At 37.7% G+C, this 15,521-nt stretch overlaps 1 protein-coding gene across 6 annotated transcripts in view; it reads left to right on the forward strand.

Moving 5' to 3' along the window:
• The window catches only part of PRMT3 (protein arginine methyltransferase 3), a 135,546-nt gene that overhangs the window by 74,389 nt on the left and 45,636 nt on the right, over positions 1 to 15,521 (forward strand). For all 6 annotated transcript variants that reach the window (XR_011440282.1, XR_011440283.1, XR_011440284.1 and 3 more), the window contains 2 exon segments: positions 7,993 to 8,180; positions 10,195 to 10,281. Coding sequence is in view for 2 of the 6 variants with exons in the window: in XM_014741502.3 (XP_014596988.2) it covers positions 7,993 to 8,180; positions 10,195 to 10,281 (275 nt within the window). In the remaining 4 variants the exon portion in view is untranslated.

The following is a 15,521-nucleotide window of genomic DNA, read 5'->3' on the forward strand; positions in this document are numbered from 1 at the left end:
AAAATTGGAAAGAGAGTGCAGACTGCAGGTGGCAGGAAGTATGTGTACTTCAACTGCTTTATCTTTAACAGCAGGAATTTATGAAATATCGTTTAAAACTGACATATCAACCAATAGGATTATAAGCATGTTTAATACTAAAAGGTGATATTAGAGTGAACTACTGATTAAAATTGAGTGATGAGGCTTGTTGTGATAGATCCTGTCTATATCTTGATTGTGGTGGTGACTACATGACTGTATTTATCAAGTCATTTAGAATTATACACAAAAAAGAGTGAGCTTTACTGCATGTAAATTAGACCTCAAAAAAAATGACTTTTAAAGAAAAGTGAAGTGGAGCTGGCCCTGTGGTGTGGTTAAGTTCGCACACTCTGCTTCAGCAGCCTGACTTTGCTGGTTTGGATCCTGGGCACAGACCTACACCACTCACAAGCCAGGCTGTGGCAGTGACCCACATATAAAGTAGAGGAAGATGGGCATGGATGTTTGCTCAGGGCCAGTCTTCCTCAGCAAAAAGAGGAGGATTGGCAGCAGATGTTAGCTCAGGGCTAATCTTCCTCAAAAAAAAAAAAGAAGAAGAAAAGAAAATTGGACAGAGTTGAATGACAGCTCACAGAAAAGGAAACACAGATGACTCTTAAACACATGCTCAGTCTCTGACATGTTAAGAAAAATGTCCAATCTAAGAAATCTTTGCCTTACTCAGGATCACACAGAATTTTCCTATGTTTTCTTCTTGAAGTTTTAGCTTTTACATTCAGGTCTGTGATTCATTTCAGCTTAGTTTTTGTGTATAGTGTGAGGTAAGATGTTAATATTTTCCAGCATCCTTTGTTGAAATGACTATTCTTTCCCATGAATTGCTTGGCGTCTTTGTTGGAAATCAGTTGACCATATACGTGTGGATCTGTATCTGTATTCTGTTTATTTGATCTGTAAGTTTATCCTTTTGCCAATACTATACTGTTCTAGTTACTCCACTTTATGCTAAGTCTTGATATGAGGTAAAGAAAGACCTCCAACTTTGTTGTTTTTAAAAATTGCTTTGGCGGTTTGGTCATTTCTGTGTTTGTGTGTATGTGTCGTTTTTAAAAATAGGGTTTAGAATCTTATCAATTTTAGAATCTATCAATGTATCAATTTAAAAAAGACTGCTTGAATTATGATGGGATTGGTTTTGAATGAATGGATCAATTTTCAGATAATCAGCATCTTATCAATATTGAGTCTTCTAGTCCATGGACGCAGTATATCTTTGCATTTTTTTAAGTCGTCTTTAATTTATCTTGGCATTATTTTATATTTTATTTTTTATAATTCTCACAAGTGGAAATTTTTAAATTTCATTTTTTAGTTGGCTTTTGGTAATATAAAAATACAGTTGGTTTTTGTTTATTACCCTTGTATCTTGTGATCTTGCTAAGTCTGTTAGTTCTAGCAGTAGTCTTATAAATTCTTCGGGCTTTCCTGTGGGAACAATCATGTCATCTGCAAATAGAGACAAGTTTACTTCTGCCATTCCATACCTTCTACTTTTAATTGTTTTTTTTTTTTTTTTGCCTATAACTCTTTGAATAAAATAGGAAAGAGTAAGTCCATTGAGAGAGAAATAAATAAATAAATAGTCTGAAAGTTTGATTAAGAATAGGATATGTACCTAGTTTCAAAGAACCTCCCACAAAATATCTATTCATTACAAAAGGGAAAAGAGTAAATTTCAGTCTCCAAACCTAGCAGACTCCACCTTAATCAAGTAATCAGGGTTGACATCCTTAGGAATGTGACAAATTCAAATTGTGGTCTGATAGGAGCACATAGAAATAATTCATTTTCTTTGAAGCTTCCTCAAAACTGGTAATAGTTTTATAAAATCATAATTGTTGCATAGAAAGTTTAAGGGCCCATTAAAGAAGACATCATCTTCCATGTTACTGGAAAAGAATATTGTTTTCATTGCCTTTCATTACAGGAAAAATGTCGTTCCCCCCCCCCCCCCCCCCCGTGACATGGTCAGAATTAGGCTCGAATGTCTTATGGGGTCTTTCAGAATAGATGTCATGTTTGAGTTGTAGTTGTCAAGATTATAAAGTTGAGGACTGGATCCAGTACGACACAGAATTGCTAAGGCAGCCGTTTCCTAATCTTTGTTTCTTAATCTGGACAGACCATCACAATCACTGGGGCCTTTCGTTAAAAATGGATGTTCAGGCCCCCATCAGACCCTTTTGAACCAAAAACTAGGGGAAGAGCCCTGTTCTTCATAATTAAAATGTATGTTTCCCTTTGTATCAATGAGGGTTTTTCTTGGAAGAAATAGAAGTCTACCCTGGCCATTAAACAGAGAAGGCATTTGTTAAAAGGATGGAATAGGTTACAGAGTTTCTGTGAGAACGAGAAAACCAGGCTGGAAGGTTATGCAGCCAGGAACAGTGCTTGAAATTACCTTCTAGGACGTGTCTAGGAGTGATACCACTACCCTGATGCTGGGCACTGGCTGATATCAATTATGGTGCTGGTCTCACCAGCAGTAGGCATGGCTGCCTCTGAGAAGCAGACGGCTTTAGATGTGTGTCCTCAGTGCAGCCCAGGTCACGTGTGCATGCCTCACCTGCAGGAGAGGGAGGGAAAGCAACTTTCTGTCATTTTCAGCCTCCATAGAGGGAAGCAGGCCCTGCCTCATACACAGGGGGTTACGTGAACAGTTCAGAGAGGGCAGACAGAGTGGCAGGGGTATACCATTCAGTGGGAGAGCTGCGTCTCTCAGAGGGTTTGTATTGTAAACCTGATATGTGCTAATAAGAAATTGCCACTGAAGGCTGGCCCGGTGGTGTAGTAGTTAAGTTCACGCACTCTGCTTCCGCAGCCTGGGATTTGCCAGTACGGATCCTGGGCCCAGACCTATGGACCACTCATCAAGCCATGCTGTGACGGCATCCAACATAGAAGAACTAGAAGGACTTACAACTAGGATGTACAACTATGTACTAGGGCTTTGGAGAGCTTTAAAAAAAAAAAAAAAGAGGAAGATTGGCAACAGATGTTAGCTCAGGGCCAATCTTCCTCACAAAAAGAAAAGAAATTGCCTCTGTTATAAATTCCAGATTTGCAAATATACTTTTCTTGCTATTTCCCTCTCTGTGTGGACCACTGTTAAGGTAGAGCTTACTCATTCCTCCCTCACTTCTGCTGGTGGCTTTCCATTTTAGTGGGGTTCTTTTGCCCTGTCATCTCATTCCTTTACTCAGACATAAGTAAGGCTGAACGTTTCCATTTTCCTCGCTTTTCCCTGAAAGTGCATTAACCTACAGTCTTTCTCAACCCTTTCTCCTTCTTTCGCTTCCAACAAGTGCCCGTTTACCTTAGGAAAATGGGATTCCTCTTTCCCTTTCTTCCATTTGAAAAGCATAAAATGTGGCATCATGCATAAGGGAAAGCATATAGATTTTGCAGTTAGACCTTAAGTTAAATCTCTACTTCGTCTGATGACTAGTTAGCTGATTAAGACTAATAATTTGGGCAAGTTACTTTATCTCCCTGAAATTGTTTCCTTATCTGTAAAAGGAGCATTATAATCCATATAATCCTTATAGAATCAACCAAAAGTCAAAACGAGATACTTGACATAAAGCAGTTGCTCAGTAAATGTTAATTCCCCTCTGGAGTTACAGTTGGCAAACATGAGATTAGTGTTAGGTTTATACTTATCAAAGTTTTAAAATGGATTTGAGCATTGTGGTGTTAACACCTGCCTCTTGTACCGCACTGACTGGCTTCTCTCAGTGTCCTCAGCACTGACCCTGGTTCATGGTGCTCACAGGCTTCCTTTAGCATTTCCATAATTCAGTGCCTCTTCCTCATCTTCTGTCTGCTTTTTTCACATTTATTATTTTGGTTCTGTTCAGTGACAGCGCAGTACTATCATTTTCTGCTTTTTTACAGTACCTAATTTTTCAGTGTATATTGCAGCTATGTTTTAGCCTAGCCAAGTTTAGTGGATCTAGTCACTATTGCTAAGTTAATGATGGAAAGTGTTTCCAATTTCCAAATAGGTATTAGTTACTTTATTAAAGATACCCTTATTACAGAAATTGGAAGTTAATTTTTTAAGCTTATTCGATTCCCAGAATATTTGTTGATTTAGTGACAATACAGTTCCCTTTATGCGTATCACTTATTTCATCATCGACTCTATTTCACAAATCCGTTTCCATATTGTTCACACTTACTGTGGAAAGAACAGTATTTATTTATTGTGACGTATTGATCGTCTCCTTTTGTTGTAAACGTTTTTACTCTGGTTGTTTGAGCAGTGACGCAAGTGTTTACTAGGAATTTTCTTTATGCATCTCAGTTGCATCCTTTAGTGTCCAAAAGTTTGTGAGGCATTGCTCAGGATAAAGAATTTCCCATCTTTATCTGTTCACCGTGTGAGCCGTTCTAGTGACAAATGAATTCTGGGCAGTGAATCGAGAAGGACACAGATGTCAAAGCCATGAATTTATAAATGGTCTGTTAAGAGGGTGCTTTTGTCCAATCGGCGCTTTATTAATTTTACCTATAAGAAGGAATAATTATTCAATTATGCTTCTATCTGACCAAAATCAAATGACAAATGTGTCAGAATGTGAAGGTAAAGGGTTAGTCAGGATTCTGGCAGGTGGCCCAAAATTTTAGCCAGCTGTGAGGAGGTGGACATAGAACTAAATTGATGTATAACACTGATTACAAGTCCTTTATGAATATTCATAGATCTTACTAACTGAAAGATAAAAAATAATTTTCTAAAATCTAACAAAAACCATGAATTTCTATATTTTATGAAATACCATTAACTCGAAAAATAGACCTCAACACTACAAAATGTAAGATCATATTCCTCTTTAGTTTGTTTCTTCTGATTACCAACATATTTTCAAAACTGTTTTTAATTAGTTTTAGTAAGTTGTAACTTTTCCTTATGAAAAAATTATCTTTATTTCTTAGTATTATTTCTGGTACATCATATTGCTTTATACAGAGCCAGAGGTCAGCAGACTTTTTCTGCGCAAGGCCAGATAGTGAACGTTTTCAGCTTTGCAGCCATATGGTCTCTGTCCCGGCTGCTCAGCTTTGCCGCTGTAACACAGCGCGGCCGTAGACCGTAGGTAAGTCAGTGAGTGTGGCGGTGTTCCAGTTACACTTTGTCTACAGAAACAGGCTGTGGACTGAATTTGACCCATGAGCCATAGTTTGCCAACCCCCTTAAAGAAACTGATGATGTTTTTAAAATTTCATCAAGATTTTTAGTAATACCCTAAAATAGAAGAGCTCTATGAACTGTGTTAAGTAACTTGGATGTCTGCCCCGCACAACTCCCGAGGATGTTCGTCTCCCCCCGACGACAGTGTGAGGGTCGCTCCCTGAAGCAGTCCAGTGCAGCCCTGACCGTGACCTGCCTCACCCGTTCCTCCCTCGTCTGTGTTAGGGGTGTCTAACCTGGCCTGCTGCCTGTTTTTGTAGATGAAGTTTCATTGGACCATAGCCACACATTTATTTCTAGATTGTCTGTGGCTGCTTTCACACTATAGCAGCAGAGATGAGTTGTTTCAACAAAGACCACATGGCCCCTTTACAGAAAACGTTTGCTGACCCCTAACCTATACCCTTATTATCTTCCTCTTTAAGGATGAAATTACAGAGCATAATGTGGGAAGGCTCCTACGATTGTTATTCTAAGTGTGACAAAGGGTATATAAAGTTGCCAAATGCCTCAAGTTGTTTCAGAATTCTGTCTCTTCATGTTTCTCATCTTAAGGATTTGGTTCAAGAAACTAAACATATTTTCCTGTAGCTCATACTCTTGGTGGGTCAGCATTTTCAGTGGTAAGTCATTTACTTTGAAGAATTTGTATCAATCAGGAGTTCAAACACATGGGAAGGAGAGACTTCCCGTGTCTGTGGAGAAGGAGAGGAGAGTAGCTCAGTGTACCTGGCAGTCTACTCGAGCCCAGTGCAGCTGTCACGTCTGCTTCACAGGCCCCTTAGGAAGACTTGAGAAACTTCTTAGCGGTGACATCCCACCAAGTATTTGTCCTGGATATCTCACACAGGTAGGTCAGGTTTGGAAGAAGCAATTACTTTGATGCCAGCAGATCTTATCATGGGCTTTATTTGGAAGATAATTTAGTGCTGCTGTCATTGGATAAAAAATTTCCTACGGCTGTGGATAGAAACCAAGTTTGGGGCAAGGTGAGGGTTATTCCTCTACTGTGTAAGTCTGAAGGCTAGTTACTAATCATGAAATTGTTTCTTTTGTGCATTTATTTGGTACATAAGTACTTGCTTTCAATCTGTTTATATAGGAAAGTGTGATTTACATTTTAATTTGTGAATTCCCTAAATCATGCAGGATGAAATTAATTTTATTAGTCAAAAAAATCATCATTTTTAAGATTTGTGTTACAGACGTTTGCTCGATGTTTGAGGATGCCTTCCTGAATCCCTCTCCCTCACCCCTCTCAACACTCACACTCCTGGTTTTCTTGTTACTTCTGTGGCCCCAGCTTCTCAGCCGTTTCTTCTCAGCCTCCTTTTCTTCTCTCCATTTCTTAAATTCTGGGACTCATCATGTACTCTCCCTGGGTGACCTCTTGAGCTCCCACGACTTACAGTTCCATTTAGATGCTCACAGTCCCAAATTTATATCCTGAAATCCAGATCGTGTCTCTTGAATTTCAGGCCTGTATATTTAGCTGCTTATTGAATATTTTTACCTGTTTGTCTCATAAGCATTAAACTCTCATATTCCTCCTGAATCTGCGCTCATTTATTCTCTGTTACCATGGTCAGTACCACAGTCTGCCCAGTTGTTGAAGCTAAAAGCTGTTATCCTTGACCCTTCCCTCCTGCTCACCTCCACAGCCAGCCAACCTTAGGGTCCTCTGAGCTCCACCTCCTAGACATCCCTTGACTGCATTTCCTTTCCCTTCCTGCCCGTCCCTCTACTGCAGACCACTTGGATTAGTACAGCGGTCTCCTCTTTTGTCTCTGTCTTAGTCTTTTACCCTCCCATTCACCCTGCACATTGCACTCCAGAGGACTTTCTAAAGCCAGAATCTGGTCAAGTTGCTACCCTATGTAAAATTTTTCAGTGGCTTGTCATTATTCTTAGAATAAAGTCATTTTACTAATGTGGCTTACTCAGCCATGCTTTCTCTGATCCCTACTTACCTTTGTAGCCTTACATCTCATTTTCTCTCAAATTGGGCTGTGTATCAATTGCGATTCTGTATGCACAGTGCTCCTTCTGCCTAAAACACTCTTTCCCTCCTGTCTCCTAGCTGACTTGGTCTTCAGTTCTTATCTTACACGATACCCTGTGCCCCTGCTGTGGCCACATCTGAATTAGCTACTTTTGCTGTGAGCTCCCTTAGTGCCTTATACTCCCCCCTTTCTTAGTATTTATTACCTCGCAAATAATTGCCAATTTATTTGTCGCAATTGTCTCAATATAAGTTTCTTGAGAACAGGGACGTGTATCCACAGTCTGTAAATTAGAATCACTTGTCTGGAACATATGCTCATAAATATTTCCTTTTCATGATAAATAAGAGAGGGTGCTATGAACTGGTCTTATGGACAACTATAAAATTCCAGCACTTCATTTTTTACATGTCACTTATCTTTTTAAATGGTTTATCTCTTTTGCATGTTTCAGAGGAATATATAAAGTAAAGATCTAGTACCTTTTTAAAGTCAGCATATTGTAAGTTTTATACTAATAAATATGTTCATGTTAGGATTATTTAATTGTGTCATCCTGTTTTAATTATTTTAATAGGAATCCATAATTGAATCCTTATTTTAATCTTACCATCACAGTGATGGAAATCTTTTTTTTTAAAGAGGCTACGAGGTAGAACTTGGCTATTTTATATTTAACCTTTAAAACGTTGTATTTTGTCATGAAGGGAAATAATGCTAAATTGTTGGGTATTTTATTTGTTACAGTCTACCCTGACATTTGCACCATCAGCCTTGTGGCAGTAAGTGACGTGGGTAAGCATGCTGATAGAATTGCTTTCTGGGATGATGTCTATGGCTTCAACATGTCCTGCATGAAGAAAGCAGTTATTCCAGAGGCTGTCGTGGAAGTTTTAGACCCGAAGACTCTTATTTCAGACCCTTGTAGTATTAAGGTAGGTGTTTTACTAATTTTATTTTCTTCAACAGCATTGCCGTTTTTCTTAGTTTACATTTATTACTTCAGTATTTGAAATTAATATATTGATTTTGCATATGGCCCTTCAAAACATTAATTATTCTTTGTGTTTTAATCAGTCTAAAGCAACTTGAGGTCATGGATTTACCAGGGGACTGCCATCCCTTTGGAGTCGCCTCTCTGTATATTGAAGCTCCTGAGGGGCTGGGTCACTTTGGTTTAGTGAATGCGACACATCCTGCGGCATTGTCATTTCTGCGTCGTCGCCACCTCCTGGCCTTGTTCTAGCTTCTCATTTACAGCCAGGTCATTCATTCACATCATACATTCCCCACAATTTACTGCTCTCATTCACATTTCTTTCAGCCTCTTCAGGTTAAGTAATTACAGCGAATTTGCCCATGAAACGAAAACCCAACTATGTTCAGATTACCCAGTTAATTCCTTTTGTGTGTTAATGTCTTGTTTATCACGTTAATCTCCAGTTTTGTGAATTTGGTTATGTTAAATTTACGTGGGTTGAATTAATACCTTTGCAGGGAAAAGTCACATTGCTTTTCTTAAAAACTCCTTAATTTGTTTCAGTGAGGTAATCAAATAAATATGGTTTGTTAGCTTCAGACATTGTATCCTCTTTTTAGTCACAGTTACTTTCATGGCATCAGTAATTGTTCTCTGCACAAAATAGATACTCAGTAAATGTTTATTAATTTTCTTAAATGGATACATTTTTTTAAAATTAGTGTAGAATAATAAACGTGAAGTTTCTCAACAAGAGCAAGCTGATTAAAATTGCATTCAGCTTTTTAGGAAGACAGTGCAGCCTGCTTAATGCTTATGGGACTGTTGAGTGCTCTGGTACACCGACGGCAGGGGATTTGGTGAGATTCCTGGCTCAGGGTAGGAGTTTGCAGTTACAGCATTCAGCCTTAAGGCTGAGCAGAAAGAGGAGGGTTGTCTGGGGGCAGGGAGGCGCTCATTTCTCTCTCTAGTGATCTCTTTGCTTAATGCCAAAAACTGCTGTGAATAAATAGTTGAAGTAGAAAATTCAGGACTGAAAACTAAAGGTGTTTAGAAAGTATACGTACCCTTTTTTTTTTAACGTTACTCAATTATTTATTCACTTGTTTGTTTATTTAGGTAAATACAGTTTGTTCTGTGTTCCCTAGTTGTCCTACTAATAAAAGGCAAGCACATTGTAACTTCTTTTAAATTTTCTCAAACTGCGTAAACTAGAGTAGTGTCTGAGGCAGGTAGTCATGTGACTTGTGTTCACTGTGTTGTCATCCCCTCCCTCAAGTCAAGCGTTATAGCCGGACAGCATCCTTCTGGTCACTGCAGGAGCTGGTTCCGTCTACGCTCCACAGGGAAGTGGAGAAGGGTTTGAACCTGGGCGCAATGGGAAAATGAGGATATTTGGCCATTTTTTTTTCTGAGTTGAATCTTCAGAGGTTTTTTTGCTCTTTGGTTGGAATTGTTGTGGTTTTTCCTAATATCTAACAAGCATCTTCAAATGCAGTTACAAAAATGAATTGTAAAACACCTTGTCCTTTTCATTAGCATATGTTTTCAAGTTGACATTTCCTATAAAAATATTGAGTGTTATCACACAATTTATAGCAAATGTTTACCACTATTGGGATACAAAATGATTTTAGTTGGAACACACAAAAACATTTTTCATTTTAAAGTCTGTTACTGTGTTTTAGAAAAACTTGAACTAGCACATCAGGGCCATGATTGGCTATATACTGTTCTCACTGGAAATCTAAGTATAAAGTACTAATTTGACTTAAAGAAAAATTAGCTAAATGATAGTAGCCCTATAAATTTGGAAACAGTCTCAGAAGTGGAGTGTGAATGATTAAAGTTTGCAAAACATTGCTTTACAGTAATCCTTCTTGCATAAAAAAATAAGTAATATTTGTATGTTTTCGGTTTTGTTTTTACTGTTTTCACTGAATTTTTCCCTCCACTCTTTTAATGGGTAGCATATAGATTGCCATACGACTACTGTCTCAGATTTGGAGTTTTCTTCAGATTTTTCCCTGAAAATCACAAAGACGTCCTTGTGCACGGTAAGCTGTTTCATTTACGTTCCCAGATTTCACTAGCTGTGCGGTTGATTGACAGGCTAATGAAGTAATGACCAGGCTTGTGATAAATGAAAACAACTATTGCCTTTGACAGTCTATTTTTGCCTTTGTTAGGCTGTCGAACAGATCTATTTTAATAGGTCAGTAGTCTTCAAAAAAGTTAGTTTAGTTCAGAAGAGAAAGTATTAGGAAGCCATGTTTACGTAGTGATTTTTCTTTTATCGAGTCTTCATTATTCCCTGTCATATAATTACTGGAGCGCACTCAACTTTATCTTCATAGACAAAAGTTCATGTCCTGCCCTCCAGATGAAAGTAAGATTTGTTTATTTGGCATGATATCATATTCACGTGTGAAAAATGATACAGAAACTAATGGTTTGCCTTTCTTTGAGGAATCAGGCTGGCGTAATGAGAAAGTATGGGCTTTAGAAACCTTGGACAAATTGGGATTCACATTTGGTTCTTCCGCTCACTGGTTTGTTACTTTCTTCAAGTTACCTAGGTGCTCTGTACCACAGACCTATCAGCGGCTTTAAGGAAAATGGTAATTCCTTCTGTCTTGAAGACTGGCTATACAGAGTGATGACATAACATGTGTGAAAACACCTACAGTGGAGCCAGAAATGTTAGGTTATGAAAATGTGTTTAATTTTTTTCTTAAGTAGGTTTTAAACGTGTATTAATACTAGGATAACAATATTTGCCTTTACCAGGAGACTGAGAATATTAATAAAATGTGGGTCTTTACTTAAAAGTAGGAATTTACATAGGCGGTATTGATATAAATATATTGTTTGAAAAATTATGTAGTTTTAAAAATACTAATTATAGTTTCAAAAGTTAAAATTTTTATGGAAAACTGTATTGTCAGAAACTATGTGAAATAGATTATAGTCATGTTAACTTTGACTCTTCATCCTGATTTTTTTCAATGTTTTGTTCAGATTGACATACAAAAGGTTTTATGGTTTCTTTAAAATTGTTTTGGTTCATTTTGATCCAAATAGGGACTTAACCACTATGCATCCAGGCCAGGCCCCTACAGTTTTTAAAAGTTAAATATCTATATTCCAGATTTCTGATTTTGGGGTACCCATTATATTCATTCATTTAGTTGATGAAAAGCAAAATTTCATTCTTCCCGTTCATTTCCCCCAGATTTTCTAATTCTGCTTTTTAGCAACTGAAATGCTTTGGTCAATTGAAATTACAGGCTAAAGGCATTAACTCCTAGACTTACTCTGTGTTTTGATATTAGTAATCCTTGAGAGTTAAAAAAAGACCTCTTTATTAATGACCGTTGATCAATCTATAAGAGAATTCTTAGATAGAAATCATCATATCACCAGTATTATTAAGTATTATTTCACATCTGCTTTCAGTCACCTTCACATAATCAAAGTAAAGCAAATATAAAACTGTAGTGAAGACCTTATAAACTGAGTCTGTTTTTAGTTGTACATATTTTTTTAACTTTATATAAACCGATGAGTTTATTGAGTTTCATTGAAATGTTCTTTATTTTCTGGATATTGGTCAGGGTTCTTAGTTTCAGACAACAGAATCCAAATCAGCTTGTTTACATAGAAGGGGATTTACTAAAGAGAACAGGTAATTTCCAGACACATTGGGAGTGCTAAAGGAATGGACTATATTTTGAGCTTCTAGAAACAGCTCCCAGAGCCACCGCTTGGAACTGGCCTGCTGCAAAGCTGCCTCTGCTGTGAAGGGACAGCTGCCCCACCATCCGGGCCCTGTAAAGCCTGAGGCTCCCGGACCACCCGGGAAGTGGTAGCACCACTGATAACCCCAGGTGAACAAAATCCTCCACTGCCATCCTCTTCCTGTCCCCGCGCCCCACTCCTGCGGACCTGTTCCTCCTTAAAAACCTTCATTCCGCACATCCGCTTGGCTGAACCTAGGTCATCTTGTACCCCACTTATCAATAAGTCTTAGAAAGTAGTTTTAGCCACAGTAGTGTTATGCTGCAGAAAAAGTTTCCTAACCCATGGATAGGATTATTTTCTATTTCCCATTATTTGAGATGGCATACAAGTAGCTTTATGTTAAAAGAAATTGTGGAGCTGGCCCGGTGGCACAGCAGTTAAGTTCTCACCGGGGTTCGCTGGTTCAGATCCTGGGTGCAGACCTACGCACTGCTTGTCAAGCCATGCTGTGGCAGGCATCCCACATATAAAGTAGAGGAAGATGGGCACAGATGTTAGCTAAGGGCCAGCCTTCCTCAGCAAAAGAGGAGTAGTGGGGGATGTTAGCTTAGGGCTAATCTTCCTAAAAAAAAAAGAAAGAAATTGTATTTTTCATTTGAAGATCTTAGTTTTATTCTGTATATTTAAAAGAGTAAAATAGAAAGGAAAAAAACAAGGGGAAAAAAAAACTGATAAAGTCTGTTTAATCCGGAGATGGTAATCAAAATTTTTGTATTGAAGAATAACGTATCAAACAGGTACTTCCACATTTGTCCCTGTACAATCAGAAAGTTTCATAAGAAAAATGAATCAGAAATAAGCTGTTATATTATCTTCTGTCTATAAAGAACCTTTTAGGTTTACATTTTCATTCCCAGCTTGCCTGAATGATTTTAATATAAAAGTGTGGAAATTAAGGCAGGCCTCAGGTTTGGGAGAGAGGTGGCAGGAGGTTAGCATTGACTCGTGTGTGTCTGTCCCTGCTGAATAGTGTGGGTCTATAACTCACCTTGAGGGGAGTGAACAGATTTAGACCATCTCTATTGGATGCATGCCAGGTACTGAAGATCGAAATTTTACTACTTAACATTAAATGTTAACTCTTCTGAGATTATTCTGTGAAGTAATTAGTCAATTTAAATTGCCTTCCCATGGTGATAATATCTAACAGTCATTGAACACTTGCATGTCAGAAGCGTGCTAATCACTTTAAAAGCATTATCTCATTTAATCCTCATAATAACTACTTGAGGAGGGTACTAATATTATTCCCATTTTATGGATGAAGAAAAAATAAATCACTAAAATGTTTTATTTGTGAATATCATTTTTCTTTCCTGACCCAGAAAGCCTTCTTGGTTGAGATTGTACAAGCTGTTGAAGGAACATAGAGAAAGCTTATGAATGAGTTTGTATGTTGAGTTTGAAACAGATTTGAAAACTTTTATTCTTGGCCCAGTCTAGCAGGCGTGAGGAGGCAGAGGGAAAGAGAATGTGTATGATCAAAACGCGCTCTTCCTCGGGTATAGGACTGAGAGATTTATAGGATAAAATAAGTCACATATCCCATCCTCTTTGCAGCAGAGAAAAAGTACATCTTTGAAACTTTTTTTTCTTTGCCTTTTCAGAGTAAGTTTATAGTCGTTTGGTTAAGTGTCTACATTTCTTAGAAACTTTCCTTTCCAGCATGCTTACTCACATGAGCCTGACAACAGTAAGATTCCATGGCCTAATGCTTTTGGTATGTTTTCATTATTTGTGAGTCCCAACTATCCACCCCTATCTGCTCTGTCTTTAGCTTTTTGAGGTGGTTCCAACCCCGTGCACTTTTCCCCTGCCAGCCGTCTGGAGCTGTTGTGCAAGCCTCGTCTACAGGGCTGCTTTTGAACAGATAGACTGTTCACCTTGATACTTGGGAGTAATCCTTGACGAAGGTATTGAAAAGGATGGGTGCCCAATTGGAACTTTGTTCCTCCTTTATATAGTCAGAAGAATTAGTGAAGATACTAAAAGTGAAAAGCAATGCCTAGTAAAGAGATGGAGAAAGTTACTTTGGGGAGGCGGGGTGTGGCCTTTTTAGATAGAGTGAAGAAAAAAGTATCCGGTTTTGTACTGCTAAGTACAAACCCTTAAATATATTAAATTCTTTTTTTCTTATGCTTGAAACTTGAATGCATGGCTAAAAAATAAGATGGGCAGCTTCTCTGAGTAGTTAAACCCATTTTAAATATATGTATGACCATTTATTTCTTAATGAGATTCTAAATTTGTGGTCTAATTAAAATAGTGGAGGAAATTGGATTTTTCAAAGTTACAAGATGCTAAGAACACCCCCTTTGCGTTTACTTTCAGTAGCATTTTAGATAGCTTTCTCAAGTTTGTTAGAACCTTTAATGGAAAAACATCTTTTCTTTGTGTTCTCCCCCCCAAAGTGCACACAGACACATGGACATGGACACATACCACAGAAGAAATTTGATAGGATTTTTAATTTAATGTTTTGCATTAACAAACTTTATTTTATGTTTCTGGGAATTTAACATGATGTGGTATTTATGTGTAAGTATCTTGAGTCTTGGTTATCTATAATGATTGAAAGATAATTTTCCAGTGAATGCTAGTAATGCATACATAGCAATTTTCTGAGCATTTTTTACTGTATCATATATTATTGACAGTTTAGGTCAGATTGCCTTTGTTTCTGTGATGGAGTATGAAGGTTTAGTTAGCAGTTGACTGTCAGTCATAGCAGCCTGCCTAACCTTGCAGTAAATGAACAATAAAGTCCATTGTTTTTATGGAAAGTTTATTATGGGTGTTCAAAAGAAATGGTTAAAGGCTGTGCAATTTAGAACTAATGTGTTTTGTCTTTTGAGTTCAGTTATTTTTAATGTCGTTTATGTAACTGTGTAATGTTCTCTGACTCTATTCCAGCAGCATTTCTACTGGCATCTGTCTATATCATGTCCTTAAAGACTTAGACAAGCATCTTTTTTCATGATCCTGCGTATACATTAAATGACTTTTCATGCTGACTTCTACAAATCAAATGAGTTGTTTACCTTAAAAATGTAAATATTTGGGATGGTTTTCTCAGATTACAGACTCACAGGCATAAATATCTTTGACGTGTAAAGGTTTTTGTTTGATACATCATCTCTCAATGCATTCATTTTGTGTCTTAATTTCAGCATTATGTTTTCTTTCTTTTATTCTACCTCTCTGTTAGCATGCACTGGAATAACTGGTTCAGCAATATTCAGTTTGTATAAACTTTCCTTAATATGTTTTTAAATCTCATTTGACAAAGAATGTTGTTTTTCATAGCCCATTTTTCTTTTAGTACAGTTGGTAAGTTAAAGATGAGCTATTGGATTAATACGAAAACAGCAGACTTTTTTAATATTTATATTTAAAAACCTCTTATAATAGAGGCTGGCCCCGTGGCCAAGTGGTTGAAGTTCCATGCGCCGCACTTTGGTGGCCCAGGGTCATGGGTTTGGATTCCAGGCGC

Source organism: Equus caballus, chromosome 7 (assembly GCF_041296265.1).
Source record: "Equus caballus isolate H_3958 breed thoroughbred chromosome 7, TB-T2T, whole genome shotgun sequence".
Classification (NCBI taxonomy): Eukaryota; Metazoa; Chordata; class Mammalia; order Perissodactyla; family Equidae; genus Equus; species Equus caballus.